Source organism: Episyrphus balteatus, chromosome 2 (assembly GCF_945859705.1).
Source record: "Episyrphus balteatus chromosome 2, idEpiBalt1.1, whole genome shotgun sequence".
Classification (NCBI taxonomy): domain Eukaryota; kingdom Metazoa; phylum Arthropoda; class Insecta; order Diptera; family Syrphidae; genus Episyrphus; species Episyrphus balteatus.
Window position 1 is genome coordinate 28080443 of NC_079135.1, and position 16642 is coordinate 28097084.

At 26.2% G+C, this 16642-nt stretch overlaps 1 protein-coding gene across 2 annotated transcripts in view; it reads right to left on the reverse strand.

The window, feature by feature from the left end:
* Nucleotides 1-2957: 2957 nt before the first annotated feature.
* LOC129912582 (serine/threonine-protein kinase NLK) overlaps nucleotides 2958-16642 on the reverse strand; it is a 224624-nt gene continuing 210939 nt past the window's right edge. The window contains exons 4-8 of one of the 2 annotated variants that reach the window (XR_008771859.1): nucleotides 14589-15180; nucleotides 14295-14496; nucleotides 10501-10594; nucleotides 9642-10046; nucleotides 2958-3413 (exon numbers count right to left, since the gene is read on the reverse strand). Coding sequence is in view for 1 of the 2 variants with exons in the window: in XM_055990893.1 (XP_055846868.1) it covers nucleotides 3359-3413; nucleotides 10501-10594; nucleotides 14295-14496; nucleotides 14589-15180 (943 nt within the window). In the remaining variant the exon portion in view is untranslated. The remainder of the gene's footprint in view (nucleotides 3414-9641; nucleotides 10047-10500; nucleotides 10595-14294; nucleotides 14497-14588; nucleotides 15181-16642) is intronic. The other variant, XM_055990893.1, reaches the window with a different exon arrangement.

Sequence of the window (16642 nt, forward strand, 5' to 3'; positions counted from 1 at the left end):
ATTTTGTATTTATATTATGTACTACTAAAAAAATGTTTTATATACCGACAAATCCTTTTCTTTTATCTCATTATTTATTAAAAAGTATGAGACAGAGACGTCATACACAGAATGAATATATTTTTAGTTTAAAATTTTGTTTTTAATTTTTGTGTCAAATAAAAAGAAAAATTAAACAAAAAAAGAAATAAAATACAACACAAATCAATTAAAAAATTCAGTCTTAAAAATAGTTGAATTATTATTTTTTTTTCTTTAAATTTGTTTTAGCATTTTCTTTATAAATCTAAAATTTTTTGAATAAAATTATATTTATAGTGTTTTGTCTATTCGAAATTTTGAAAATGAGTTCTTTTTTAATCAAAAATTGAAAAAAAAAAATTCTAAAAGATTTCTCATTTGTTTGAAAATCAAAATTAAGAAGATGTAAATTTAGTTTACTTAAAAAATAATTTTCACTGGGGCAGTGTGTCCACTTTGTTTAGTACGATTACGTAAAAATGTACAATGTTTTTTGTTTTTTTTTTTTTCGTTTCTAATAAAAAAATAAAATTAAAATAATAAAAAAATTAACTAAAAATTAAATGTAATTTTAGATGGAAACTATAAAAATGTTGAATTTGATAGTTGAAAATAAAAACTTACAGTAGAAACACATAATTAGTACGATTTCTGACGAATATGAATGAATTAAAAAAAAAAAACAAGATGTTTTTGAAGAAAAATCAATTGAAAACTCATTTTAAAAAATGCTTTTCCTATTCGTTTGGTTCTGCAGGTTTGTAATTATACCGAGCTTTAATCAGAACAGGCGAGCAATGCAAAGCAAATTTCACAATTTTTTGTTTTTTAACTTCAAAACAAAACATATATTTTTTTTGAGCTGATGTTAAATTTATTTCTTTTTTTTTCAAAGAAGCGTTTTCGACGCTATCATCCTTAGTTGCAAATTAAAAAAGTTGAAGTATCAAAGATAAACCAAATCAAATTTTTGACTTTTTAGAAATAACACATGTATTCCAAAAATGTAGAAATTGCTATTTTTAAACTTTGGCAAATCCTGTGATTTTTATCTTTTGACCGTCAGATAAAGAATACTGATATCATTCAAAAACACAGGTTTTGAAAAAAAAAAAAAAATACTTTTATGGGGACTTTTTGACAGAATATAATTTTTTTTCTTTAACCGGTGCTATCAAAGTCAGGCAACGTCAACAAAATCAAAAAATATTGTTCTGGAAGATTCTCGGTTAAAGGTGGAATGGCACAATATAGCCAGAGAACTCCCAATCACAATCGGCTTAGAGCTGAATATGGTTAACGCTTTTGTCAAAATTTAAATGAGAAAAAAATTCCAAGAAGTCGATTTCACATTTAAAAATCTTAAAAACTCCTGCGATTCGCAATCAGTTAAACAGTTGTTAAAACCGATGTTGTGAGTTGGTGTAGTTTGAAAATTAGAATTACGATTATGTTGTGAAACAAAATCGGAAGATAGGATGTGATTTGGTAATAAAATGCCCATTTCATATTTTATCTCAACAGTTTGTGACAAAGTAACCTTAAAATAAGTTACTAATAGTGAAACAATTTGAATAAAACAATGTAGATTTTATGTCACACCCGTAACACTGAAAATACTCAAATATATTTAAAGAGGGACTTTCTCTGGGAAAAAAATGTCAGATTTAAAATATCAGACCTACAAAATTCATGAAATAAGTCGTTACTATTATAATTGACTTATTGCCGAAAATAATACAAAATTAAGAGTCCATAAAACCCACTGTTTCTAGTCTTTAATTTTTAATTTACACTTTGCTTGGACGAGAAATCAACTTTGTATGATTTTTTAACATAAAAATAAAAGAAATGAATAATACAACTAAATGAATCGAAGTGATACTTGTATAAGGACAACTTTTATTATGATTTTGTTATAAAATTCCGTAGAGTCTTGACAACCAAAAAAAAATAATATTTTTTTTTGAAATATGCAACAAATAGTTCCATCAATATAAAATTAAAAAAAAAAAATCAAATAATAAAAGTTACATAAATTTGAAAATAAAAATTATATACGAATTATTTATATAATAAAAAATATATATAAATACATATTATTTCTTTTCTCGTTTGTTTTCTTTTTTCCTGATAAGATATTATCTCTACCTTATTTTTTTTTTATTACATTTATATTTTTTTAATTTAAATTTAAATTTAAAACTAAATCGAAATCAGTCCATAGATAAGTAATATTTTCATTAATATTTTTTTCTTTTTTTTTTTTCAAATCATAGCAAATTTTAAGTTTTTTTTTTTATTGTTGTTTTAAATAAAATATTTAAAATTGAAAATTACTTTTTTTTTCAAATTCCCGCCAAAAAAATCTTATCTTTAAATTGTCTTAATTCAAAACTTTTCTTTTTGTTTTGTTTTTAATATTAAATAGTTACAAGTGTGTTACTAATTATACTGACACCTCACAATAACGATGAATTAACATGTTAATTTTTTTTTTGTTTGTTCCGCTATAACTACATTACACTTTTATAGGTTTTTTTTTGTATAAGAAATTAATTTTTTTTAATATTAATTTTTTTCGATAAGAAAAAAAAAAAATATTTTAATATATAGATAGGACATTATAATGTTATTAAAAGTTTCATTTAGAGTTTTGTTTTTTTTTTTTTTTTTTTGTTTATACAAAGACGACGACATTTATAATTTTTTTATTTTGTTTTGGTTTTTGTTTAAAAATTGAATATTACTTGTAATAGTCTTTTAAAAATTAAGTTACATTTTTTGTTTTTTTAATTATTTTTTTAACAAATTATTTAAATTGTATTTTATTTTTTTTTTATTTTTTTTTCTTGAGGTAAATTTGGCAAACAAATTACGATGATCGATCGAGGGTGAGTGTTTGTTGTTGTGCTTTTTTTCCATTTAGTGGTAAGTTTTTTGTTTTTTTTTTTTTTTAATTTGTTTATATAACTTAACTTCATTTTTTTTATCTTCAGCGACGACGACGACTAGTGTGTTGTGAGTAGTAGTAGTTTTGTTTTTCTCTTTCGATACCATGGTGGAATGATTTATTTGTTGTTTTGTTTTAATTTAATTTTTTTTTTAAATTTGTTTCTTTAAAGTTGTCCAATGTAATTTAATTTGTGTTTTTTTTTAGGATTATTTATCATTTTGTTTGATATTATAAAAAAAAAACTTAAATAAATGATGAATTTGTTGTTTGTTGTTAAGTTTTGTTTTTTTTTTTTAATGTTTATAGTTAAGAATTATTAAAATAATATTTTATTTTGGCAGAAAGTAATTTATTTTAGGCAGCTATCGCCTCATTTTGCCGTCATTCCCATTGGTGTGGCGATGGAGGCAGTTCTGAAGGATGGGCGACGGTGGAACTATAGAGTGATAAATAAAAAGAATAAAATATAAAATTTGTAAAGTTAGAATTAATTTTGTTTTTTTTTTGAAAATTATTAAATTATTAAAAAAAATTATAGGTATTTACAAAAAAATATAATATATTTTTTTTTTTTTTAATTGAATGAATTTTGAAAAGCACAAACAACAAAATAACGGCTCTAGTATGAATAATGAACTAACATAAATGCATGCACTAATACACGGAATACCATAAACCAAAACCCCTATTTTGAAAAGCATAAAAGGCTACATAGAAAAATATTTTACATAAATAGATAGAGTAAAGTAAAGAGTAGGTACTTAAATTTTTTTTTTAAATTTTTAATAATAAATAAACGTCAACTTTATGTTAAATTTTTTAAATGAATCGATACTTGAAATACCTACTTAAACTGATTTCACATTTAATGTATTAACTCAATTGCAGCTAAAAAAATCTAAACTGGATATTTTCTGATCTAGGTTTTATAATTAAACAACTACTTATATAAAGGAACATTTTCTTTGGTTGAATTTTACTTTTTATGATGAAAAAGTACAAATTAGTAGAAAAACTATAGTGAGTTATAGAAAAATAGATTCCAATTCAAATTTTGTTCGAATTGTTGGCAAATCACGGTAACATTGTGGTCTATCTTGGTAACGCTGTTGTTTTTCATACAAAATATTGCTGTCCCAGAGCATTATTCTCATAATATAAAAAAGGAATTGCTCATAAGATTTCATGTAATAATAAAGATAATAAAATCTTAGCTAACTGCGTTACTATGTGAAAACTCAAATCACTTAACTTAATGTAGTTTTATTTAATTTTCCTCATTTAGGTCTGGTTATTGTAACCTTTTAAATAAATTATACTCAATGGTCAGGGAGAATAAGCTAGATAACAAATTGTTTGCAGGTAAGATTCTCCTCAGGTACTTGGATAACCCCTGCGTTACTTTTTAGTATCAATTTTTTTAAAGTATTTCTAATGTTATTGCGGACTTTTGATTACTTAAAAATGTCTTAGCTCCTATTTATCATCATAAGTTGAAACTTCTAACCCAAACATGAACTAAACTAATTTTTTTGTTTTTGTTTGTACGTTTTAACAAAAATTGGAATTATGTATGTAAGTAAATTTTTAGTAACACAATGTTATAAACTTTTTAGAAATTAATGTTTTTATGATTTAACTTTATGTGACCACATTGTTACTTTAATTTAAAAATTGCCATATATGAGATTGAAATTATATGGTATTATAAAAAAAAACTTAAATTTGAAGTAAATTAATAAGGTACCAGATTGTCGGCAAGAAGTGCAAATAAATCTGCAAAATTGTTTTGGAAGTGGCGCTAGAAATTATTATTTCTATGTTTTTTTTTCCAAATGAGTATAACTTTCAAGTAACGCTTGCTAGCATTATCTACGATTTGACTACGTCTACAAAAGAAAAAAAAAACAAACAAAATGCTGCATGTGTATACGATGAAAAGGTATTAAAATACTTGTCTAAGCACTGTTACGTGTGACAAATAAACAATAAAAATGTGCCATTTCATATTTTCCCTATAGACTTTTGTAAATGAAAAAAAAAAAAAATAAATAAATGAAATGCACGACTGGGTCGCACGAACTTAGCTCTTAGAGTTAAAGTTGTTTAAATTTTAAAGATTTTTTATATAGAAATTTGGAAAATGTAGGTACCTACTTTATAGGTACAAAACAAAAAAAAAATAAATTTCGTTTTAAAAAAAAAATAAAATAAAATCTGAAATCAAATTTTTCTCCAAAACAAGAATGCAGTTTTGATTGATATATTAAGATGCATTTTTAGAAAAAAAAATTTCCAAAATTGTTAGAGCCGTTTTTTAAAACACTAATTTTTTATAAATAATTTTTTGGAAAAAAAGTTTTAAAATAAAATTGGTATTCCATTTTGTAGAAATCACTAATCAACATCTAAAACCAAAATTTCAAAAATTTCAATGTCCCGTTTTCGAAAAATTTGATTTTTCAAAAAAAAAATTTTCAATTTTTTTTTTAATCCAAAAATTATTTTTTTCGAAATTTTTGGCTTATATTAAAATTATATAAATGCTTCTCCACAAAAAGTTTCGTTGAAATCGAATAACAAAATCTATGGAGCCGTTTCTGAGCAATTTCAAATTTACTAAAATCGGTATATGAAAAGAACCGTTATTTTTGGTCCAAAAAAATTAATTCCAAAAACCCCTCTGGAGAGTCTCCAAAAAATGCTACATACAAAGTTTAAAGTCAATCGGTCCATCCGTTTAGGCTGTAGCTCCTTATACAGATACAGACAGACAGACATACAGACAGACAGACAGACAGACAGACAGACAGACAGACAGACAGACAGACAGACAGACAGACAGACAGACAGACAGACAGACAGACAGACAGACAGACAGACAGACAGACAGACAGACAGACAGACAGACAGACGGACTTCCGGGACCCACTATTTTGGCATTCTCTACCATCGTAATGTCATGGAAAAATGTTATCTCCTTGATATAGTACCTATATCGCAAGTAAGAAAGTTGTATTGCCTACTTTTTATCTTACTACAGTACCTTCAAAGCTAAAAAAGTTTAATTTTTCCTTGTTTTTAAGGATGGAGTGAAATTAATATTTTAATATTTTTAAGACTTAAATAAGGAAAATTCTTTTGTTTTGTTATTTTGTTATTTTAAATTCTAACACCATCACCATACACTTATTTTTTTTTATCAAAAAATGCATTTAAACCCTCGAATATTTACAATAGATTTTTGAAACAAAAAAAAAAAAAACAAATATTAATTTAAATGAAATAATAAAACACACTAACCTTATAATGATAACTTATTTGTAAATTCTTTGCTTAAATGTTTATTTAAATGGCACATCAATTTAAATTCGATTTTGGTTTAAGCTTTTTATCCTTATTTTAAATAAATGTTAACTTTTGCACAACCATAACCAACCATTATTTTTTAGTTCTTATTTATGATTTTTTTTTTTTATTTAAGCAGCAAATAAGAAAACAATTGGTTTTAAAATAATTGTCAGTGTTGCCTTCTTAATTGAATGAGATGAAAGTGTTTTTCTTAACCCAAAGCATGATTTTTTAATTTTTTTCTTATTATTATTTTTATTATGTGTGCTACAAGCAGTATCATCAGAAGCAGATGAAGAAGTTTTAAGACATTTAACAGATCTTAGTAATTTTCTGCAAAAAAAATATTTGTGTATGGAAAAAGTTGAAAACAGAAAAAAATATTAGATAATTTTGAACATGAAATATATTTGTATGAAATTTTATATATTTATTGCTGTTGTTGTTTTTCTAGATGTGAGAGGTGATATATGTTTATTGACTGTTTAATGGACAAAAATTCTGCTCATGCTCTGTTTGTTTATTTGTTTTTTGTAACGTAAAATTCATCTGATTTATCATTTTAGTGCAGAAAATTATTAAAAACTCTTAATTGAATTTAAATGTTTTATGTTATTTAAAAAAATAGGTTAATTTAACATAAAACTACTAAAAGTTACAGAACATTCTAGAGAACAACAGCACACCATAAACCAAAATAAAAAAAAAATTGAAATAAAAAATAAAATGTAACAAAAACTACAGCAAACATTTCATTCTAATGAAGCAAACACATTTTTAAACATTAAACAATCAATATAACCAGGGAAAAAAACAGAAACAGAAAATGAAAAATAATAAAAAAAAAAAAATAAATTATAAATTTTTTGTTTAAAGGTAAAATTTTGTTTTATTTATGAAAGTTTTGGAGAGACATCTACTAAAAATCACTGCTGCTTTTTTTATATATATTTTTTTCCATTTTTTTGAGACAATATTCCAAATTTAATTTTTTCATTGTAATTTTTAGTACATTTTTTTTTGTTGGTTGGGGAATAACATAAAATTATCTATTATGTATAATTAATAATTTTATTTTTTTAAAACACGCCAATTAAGAATTTGTTAGTAAATTTTGATTTATATACAATAAATATTATTGTGGTTAACTAGTCACAGGGGGGGCGGAGGGGGGTAACAAAAAAAATTGTGTGCTTATGTAACTAATATATGTATATTGTATACAGTAAACATCGTGAGAAAAAAAAACTTAAAATTATGAAATACAAGGTCTTATGTTGTATACGTTAAAAAATAAACTAGAATATTATTTAAGACAACGTTTGGTATCGATTCGTAAGTGGTTATGTTCAATACGAAGCTCATACACACTAAAAATATTAAATAGTTAATTTGTATCAAAATATCGACACTATAACACTGGCCAGCAACGAAAATAGAGTTTGAACCAAACCATACTTTTCTAAAGCATTTGTATGTGCTGATTCCGAATCCGAAGTCAAAATTTCACTGGCACGTCACATTTTTGAAATATTTGAATATTAACATGTCAAAAACGCGTTTTTTTGGGATTTTTGGCGTCAAATTACATCACCGTTAAATTTTGTATTGCAAAACTACTTATGCAATTTCAAAAAGCTATATTTTATCGTCTTAAATATGTTTCTTGTTTATTCTTATATCAAAATTATTTTTTTCTAAAAGATATTTGAAATATAAATTTATGATATCTCAAAATCTTAGTGGTTAACGTAACTAATGTTTTTTTTGAAGCAGATTTGAAGTGTGTATATTCCTGTTTTCGACTACTGATTTGGATAAAAAAAGCAAAGTAATATGGAAAAATATATATTTTATTTAGACCAAATATCAAAAAGCATTTAATTCAAAATTAGTTTTTGAGACTTTATAGCGAAAAAAGTGATAAGTAGAGATCAAAAAGTAGCCGTAATTTAATAATTCTGAAAACAGTTTTGAATTCAGCACACTCAAGTTATTTAAAATCATCTTACAGAGTGAATCAGTGATTTCATCTTCTTGGTTATGTTTAATTTTTTTTTTGTACTGGAACGTGAGTAATGTCGATTAAATATTAACTCTTAATGGACGCAAAATTTGCGACAATTTCATATTTATTGTTTTGGTATGATTTGAAATATCAATCCGTTAAAAGACAGTGAGTCAAAAATTTATGTTTTTTTTTAAGAATAATCAGCAAAAAAAAATAAAAAAATAACTAAAATGAAACAAAGTTGACGGCTTCCTGGTAAATAAAATAAAATGAGCCACCATTTTTGATAATACACATATTGTGACTAAAGTAAAATGTCTATTTGAGGGTCGATTTTCGATTTGTTCCGAAATTTGATAAAATTAAATATTTCCTCACATTATCTTTGAATTATATTTCATTTTTTCGAAGTTAAGGAAAATACTCCGTATGACAGATCTCCAATTATAAACAGACACGTTTTTGTTGCTAGACATTAAGACTCACAGAAACAAGCTAAATGTTCAAAGTCTTAAAATATCAGATAGAGTTTGGTGAAGCAAATTACTCAAAACGCACTTAAGTAAATACAAAAACTTATCTGTGTAAAAAGTTTGTGGCATTGTATAAAGTTTTGAGTTGGATAATAAGTTTGACGGTTTTATGTAGATAAATAATTCGAAAAACCAATAGCAATATTTCACATAAGAAATAAAAAATAAATTTATATTTCAGAAAACGATAGACAAAGTTAACTATTTTGTTAATATAAAACTTTACCTTAAACTTGGTCTAAGATTAAAGTTTGAAGCTCTAAAAACGATATTTTCATTTTAGAGTGGCATTCTTTAAATAGTTTTTGTTTTTACTATATCAATGTATTAATATTTATTCTTTATTTAAAAAAAGGATATATTAATTTATAAGCATTAAAAAAATAAACACAAATATTATTTTCATTGTATAGACATATATATAAAAAAAAAATTAAAAGAAATATTATGATACATATTTGTTTTCTTTCTTTTTTTAATTACATGCACACATCATATTTGGTTTATAAAATATGTAGAGATTATTTAAGTTATTTAACACCAAGTTTAGTGAGTGAGAAATATGGGGGAAAATAAATTGATTAAATATTTTATTTTATTTTTTTTAAAATTCATTGTTGTTTGTGCTTTCTTTTTTTCTTTACTATTTTGCAATATGAAAAAAAAAAAAAAAAAAAACAAAAAAAGAAATGGCAATAATTAATAAAATAAACAAAAAGATATTTTTTATTAAAAAAATTAAAAATTATAATATAATATGTCTACACACCTATTTTTAATTTGAATGCCCATTGCTCGTGGATGAAATAATTTATTTTTTGTTATGTTGATGAATTTTGACGTGTAAGAGAGTAACTTTCATTTATATTTTAATTAGAATGAACTTGACTGTTGATAACCATTGGTAGAAATTTGCAATTTAAAGATGGCAGCAGGACATTTATGTTCATATTTTTTTTTAAATATTTTAATAATGTTTAATATTGTGCAGTATAAAATTGATTTTTTCTTTTATTCGAATATTAATATTTTGTTTACGTTGACTATAGACATTCATGTAATTTTTTTTTTTGTATTTATTTATTATTTTTTTTGTTTTGTTTTGTTTATAAATAATTAATATTTCAGCATCAACATCAACAGCAGCAGTGGTACTAGTAGATTATCTCATTGGCTATTTGAGTTGTAAAACAAGTTTGTTGTTTTTAATAAATTATTATTAAATTTGTAATATTTTTTTAATTTAATATTTAACAGGAGTTAAAAAATTGTTTGAATTTATAGCAAAAAAAAAAAAAACATCACATAATAGAAAATTTATTTTACATATAAAAATGTAACCAACAGAATTGAAAAATACCAATTTTTTTTTTTAATTTTGTTTGCAAGAAAACACAGCACATTAGGATTTGTAACAAATTTTTCGTTTTTTTTTTGTAAAAAAAAAAGAAAAATAAATTAACAAAAAAGTGATAAATAGACAAATATAGAGAATATTCAAAAAAGTATATAGGAATAAAAGAGTAGAGAGAAAAATATAAACTTTTAGGTAAAAAGGAGTGTGCAATGATAGTGAAAGTTTAAAAAAACAAAAATAAAAAAAAAAAAACATTGAAATGACAACTTACCTTGCAAAACTTTTGAATGCAGCACTTTGAGGATTAATACAAAGTGGAACACGTCCGGTTTGTAGTTGCTCCGCTATGAATTTGTGCATTTCCTCTGCAAAAATACATACATATATATTTTTTTTTTCAATGTCAATAAAATATTTCATATTCAAGTGAGAATAAGAAAACGGAATATGAGAAAATTGTTTAAAAAGCTTTCTTTTTCTATACTTGTATACAATTGGGACATAAAAAGTAATACATGAGATTTAACACTCATTGATTTTTGTGTGTTACTAAAGAATTTTTTTATATGTCACAGAAAGAATTTTGATATATTATTATTCTTGAGGATATACATAATGAATATTACATAGAGATTTATTTCACTTTTTCGTTATAAGAAACCTTTTTGTTATGACACAATAAAAATGGGTACGATGTGTACTGTGTTGAACATAAAATTCTTTGATTTTATGTCATAAACATGAAGTAAGAGCACTCACAAAATGGAACAAATTTGATAAAGAGTATATTTGAGGCTGCACATTACTTTTGCACCAACTAGTTTTAAAATTTACCAAATATTATGTGATAAAGTTATGCACGGAAACCATATTGAAATGAAAAAAAACTTAGATTATGAGAATTCAGTTGAATTTCGGTTTTAAAAGCTCAATTGGTGGCAATTACCTATACTTACACATTTATCAAGTAAATACGAAATACACGCCAAAATGAAAAAAAAAATCCCACAATTTCACGATTGCAATAGGTCTCCCTAATTGGCATAAGCATTTTTAAATTATTTCGAGCTCAAAAAATATTTCCCCCGGATTTAATGGGAGTTGAATATTGTTTTTTTTTTGTCCGTCGATATAAGTTGCTTGATGTAGCTTGATGATAAACAGGCTCCTTGCACCTTGCCGCGACCAATCGACTAATAAGCCGATATCAGTTTCTCAACTTTACCAAAAAAACAAGTAATTCATAACAAAAATTACAGTCAAATAGATTGATAACTTTTTTTCATTGTGATTCTAAATCCTGATCCAAAAAAGTCGACAGGGATTTGAAAAATTACGACTTAAGGTTTCTGTTAGTTATGAAAAACTAAGAAAAAAAAAAAAATGTTGCGCATACGCCACAGTGATCAATTATAATCCAGTCAAATAAGGGTTTAACCTCGGAATGAATGTTAGTAGAAATTTTTTTTGCTCAATATCTTCCTTTTGCCATTCTATAATATATCTCAAAAGTCTAGAAAAATCTCATGTCCGCTTGTCGCGATTTCAAGGTCAAATCGCGAAATGGAGATTTTCAAAATTAGCAATAATAGGCTATGGTATTATATACACATATGATACATGATTTCAAGGTATTTTTAAATACTGATTCCAAAAAATCTAAAATCAAGACAATCTGACGTCTCTGGAAAAAGTTATACCTGTTTTTCATCTGTCAACTCTTATTATTATAACAGTTGCAAACTTACTGCCGAAAAACCCTTAAAAGTTATGGTAGATGAACTAAATTTTGCATTAAGATTTTAGAATCCATCATTATTAAAAATCAAAACAATCCATTACAAAAATATATATACCTACGAAATAATGGTATTTTTTGATGGAGGGGCAAATTTTAGAATATGCACTAAAGAAGATTCTTGTTCATCTTAGGAATAAGTGCAAATAGGCTAATTTTTTCATTTTAATCTTTGTTTGGATATTCTTTAATTACCCTCAAAAATTTTAAAAAAATCTCATGTCCGCAAGTCCTAATTTTCTTGGTTTGAAAATAAGGTGCAGATTTAAAAAAATTGAAAAACTACACCTTAGATATTTGTGTCAGATCAACATGAATAAGGTGCATTACTTTTCAGGGATGGTCAGGTTGACTTGTTTGTGAGTTTTGTTGGAATTAGTGTTAAAAAATACCTTTAAATCATGTCGCTTAAGTTGGTATACATATAAAAATTTAAACTTTTCTTATTAATTTTTTAAAATCTGCACCTTATTTTCAAACCAAGAAAATTAGGTCTTGCGGACATGAGATTTTTTTAGATTTTTGAGGGTAATTAAAGAATATCCAAACAAAGATTAAAATGAAAAAATTAGGCTATTTGCACTTATTCCTAAGATGAACAAGAATCTTCTTTAGTGCATATCCTAAAATTTGCCCCTCCATCAAAAAATACCATTATTTCGTAGGTGTATATATTTTTTGTAAGGGATCGTTTTGATTTTTAATAATGATGGATTCTAAAATCTTCATGCAAAATTTGGTTCGTCTATCATAACTTTTAAGGATTTTTCGGCAGTAAGTTTGCAACTGTTATAATAATATGAGTTGACAGATGAAAAACAGGTATAACTTTTTCCAGAGACGTCAGATTGTCTTAATTTTAGATTTTTTGGAATCAGCATTAAAATATACCTTGAAATCATGTATCATATGTGTATATAATACCATAGCCTATTTTTGCTAATTTTGAAAATCTCCATTTCGCGATTTGGCCTTGAAATCGCGACAAGCGGACATGAGATTTTTCTAGACTTTTGAGATATGTTATAGAATGGCAAAAGGAAGATATTGAGCAAAAAAAATTTCTACTAACATTCATTCCGAGATTTACCCCTTTTTTCTCCTTATTTGACTGTATTATAAGTTTAAATTTAATTTATTGGCTACATTTTTGATTGTGTTTGTTAACGCGCCTTTCCATTGAGTTTGTAAGCAAGAGTATTGAGTAGGGAACAGAGACGATACTCATGTACGAGTTTGAATTTGAAACACAACACGCAAATTTCTAACAGAAGTTTCTCTTTCGAGTTTTTTGAGAGTATTTTATTTTCTTTAGTATTGAACTGATATAACAGTGTTGCAAGAGAGTTGTAGGTTATTAACGAATTGTTTAGACATAAATGTCAAAACTCATACTTTTTGCCAAACACATTTTGGGCAAGTTCTGTTTTTTTAATAATAAGTTCGATAAAAAAAAGTATAACCTTTCGAAAGGAGACATCGTTTAAATGTTAAGAACTATAGGGTGGCTCAAAATTAATAACCCAATGTAAATGTGTCTTAATTTTTGCAAATGGCCTAAAATTTCTTTTCGGTTTCAAGACTTTATCTTGAAAACTGCCGAAAAGTGTTTAAATGATTTTCAAACTTACGAAAAAAACTTAAATACGTAAATAGGTAATCTTATAATTTGAATGTGTTTTAGTTTTTGAAAATTTTATTAAATATCATATTACTTTGAGACGTTAAACTAGTTTTCTTTGACAAATATATTGCGGACAGATAGTTGACAAAAAGAAAAATTCGGAGCTGCGAGCAACAATGAAAAATCATTTAAAGCATATTTGAATATTTACTCGGGAGTGAAATAGTTATTTTTTACTTAATGTTATAAATTTTGCATCTTATCTAGATGGCTTAAGTTGTAGACAAATAAGTTACCTTCAAGAAAGTTTTACATAATTTACAAAAAAACTGAAAAATAGTACGAATATAGACGGTTTAATTACTTTTGAGGGAAAAATTTTACACTCCAATTTTTTGGGCGTGAATCAATTATTTAATTTGTTTTATTTTATTTGTATAGTTTTACGTCAAATTTTAGCGATATCGGCTCGTAATTGCTACAAAAGATGACATTTTATAAAATTTATTTTAATGAGGCCGAAATTTAAAAACCGTGTGCAATTTGATAGCACAGTTGGCTCTTATAATAGTGCTAAACCACACTAATTACAAAAATTTGTAAACAATTTTTTTCTCATTCAACTTTCACTACAAATAATCACCTTTAACTTGCTGCACAGACGTTAATTTCCTCTCCCAAAGATCATCGAATGGCTGTCCAGCTGATGGTTCAAAATCTCCTGTATATTGCCGCATACCGGATGAGGTATTAAAACAACATTTACACATACACGAATGATATCTCAGACGTCCTTCGTCTAGATATGAATGACCCAAAGCATCTGTCACTGATATTCTCTTATCCTATAGAAAATTGAAAAAAAAAAAAAAAATTGAAAGTTTAATACCACAAAACCTCAATACATAATTACATAACACAAAATTATACTACTTACAGGATCGAATACCAACATCTGGCAAAGTAAATGCACAGCTTCATGTGTCGCATGTGAACTCAATGTATACAATGCTGAAAACGATGGAGCCTTTGGAGCTCTTCGCAACATATGCGTTCTGGCACCTTCGCACGCATGCCGCATATCCTCCATCGATGGTGTACCCAACAGCTCAGTTATAAGCTCCAGCTGTTGCACAGGATTTTGTGCCTGGAACAAAATACGACGACCCAATAACTCACCAAATATACATCCAACCGACCAGACATCAACAGCTGCTGAATAATGACGAGCTCCCATTAGAATTTCTGGGGCACGATAATATTGTGTTACAACTTCTTGTGTCATGTGTTTCGATTGGTCGGGCTCTTCCACACGTGCTAAACCAAAATCGCATATCTTCAAAACACAATTGCTATTGACCAACAAATTGCCTGGCTTAATGTCTCTGTGTAGAATTCGGGCTGAATGGAGATATTTTAGGCCACGCAATATCTGATACAAAAATACTTTTATGTGATCGGCTAAGAGGTGTTGTGGCGATACGATGATCTTGTGCAGATCTGACTGTAGGAGTTCAGTTATCACATATCTATGGTTTAGTTATTGGTTAAGGAAAATTTTTGTATTATTTGATTTATAAAAAACAAAAATAAGGACACTTTTATTCATCATTTCCACCTTTCTAATTAAACTTTTCAGTTCAATAATCAATATCCTCTCATTCTTTTTTATCAAAACCAAAATAACTACCTTCTGGGGTAGTGAAAGATAGCTTCTCTATAAAATACCCACTTGATATATAAAAAAAAAAAATACTCCAAAGATTAATAAATGCTAAAGGAGAAAAAAAAAATCTATATTTTTTGTGTGGATAGATTCGATTACCATATTTGACGTCAATAGAGTTGACTATATGGATGTTGGTGGTGATGATGATGATGATGATGACATTGCTATTCGAATTCAATAACTTTTGTGAGGTTCCTTCTCAGCAAAATACACACCTACCCTCTCTTTTCAACCACCACAATTTACCATCACACTAAATGAAAAGTTCTAAATGGGTTTGATAATGGGTTAACGTTTTTGATGAACATGGATGATGGCTTTACTGCTGGTATATAGTTTGGGAATTTAGCATTATAGTGATATAGCACTATACTCGCGGATGAAGTTTTTCAATTAAAATGAGATAAAGAACTTGACTACTACTATACTAACTAACTATAACTAGAGAGAGCTATTATTATTAAATAAGGTTTTAAGTGTTTTTAGTTAAAGTATGGACTTTACCGACGACGCTCTTGCTGCTTGCTTATTTAGAGATAATTTGGATATAAAAAAAAGGAAGTTATTTAGGTAAACTAATTAAAATAGTAAAAAAAGAGTGCAGTAATAACAAACTATTCGACCAGATGCATAAGGCAAATAAGTTACTTTATCCTTTTAACTTTTGTATACAAAAATGATAGCTTTCTAAAGTGACTTTAAATTTGCAATTGGAAATTGGTTTGTGAAATATGATTGATTAAAAGTTTTATGAGTTATTCCAGATATTCTAGGAATATGAATGTCTACATACAAAATAAAAATCCTTTTTAAAAAGTTTCTCTCTACCGAACACGCATTACGAGTATATACCTATTATGTGGAAATAAAGTTTTTTATTCTAGCAGGACGCTTCTAACTAGCTTAACATTTAAACGTTGTCGTTGTGGAAGATGGAGAAAATTCTTTGGCATCAGCAAGAAGCATCGCCAAATTTTAATAAACCCCAGCTCCGTAGGTGGAAATAATAGCAAACATTCATTAAAAAAAAAATTGTTTTTTTTTGTTTTCAATGAAACTGTCTGACGAAGTGACGAAGCTTTCAAAAGTATTGCTTATCTCATATTACTCGTTAAGATTTATCAGAAAGTTCAAGCTTCATATGTCCCATTTTGAATAAAGGTCTTAGTTTACAGAGAGTATTTTTTGAGGGAAATGGGATGATTTGGAGCTTGTACATAAAATCCAAAACCTTTGAAATTCGGTGAAAGTATTACAGTTGA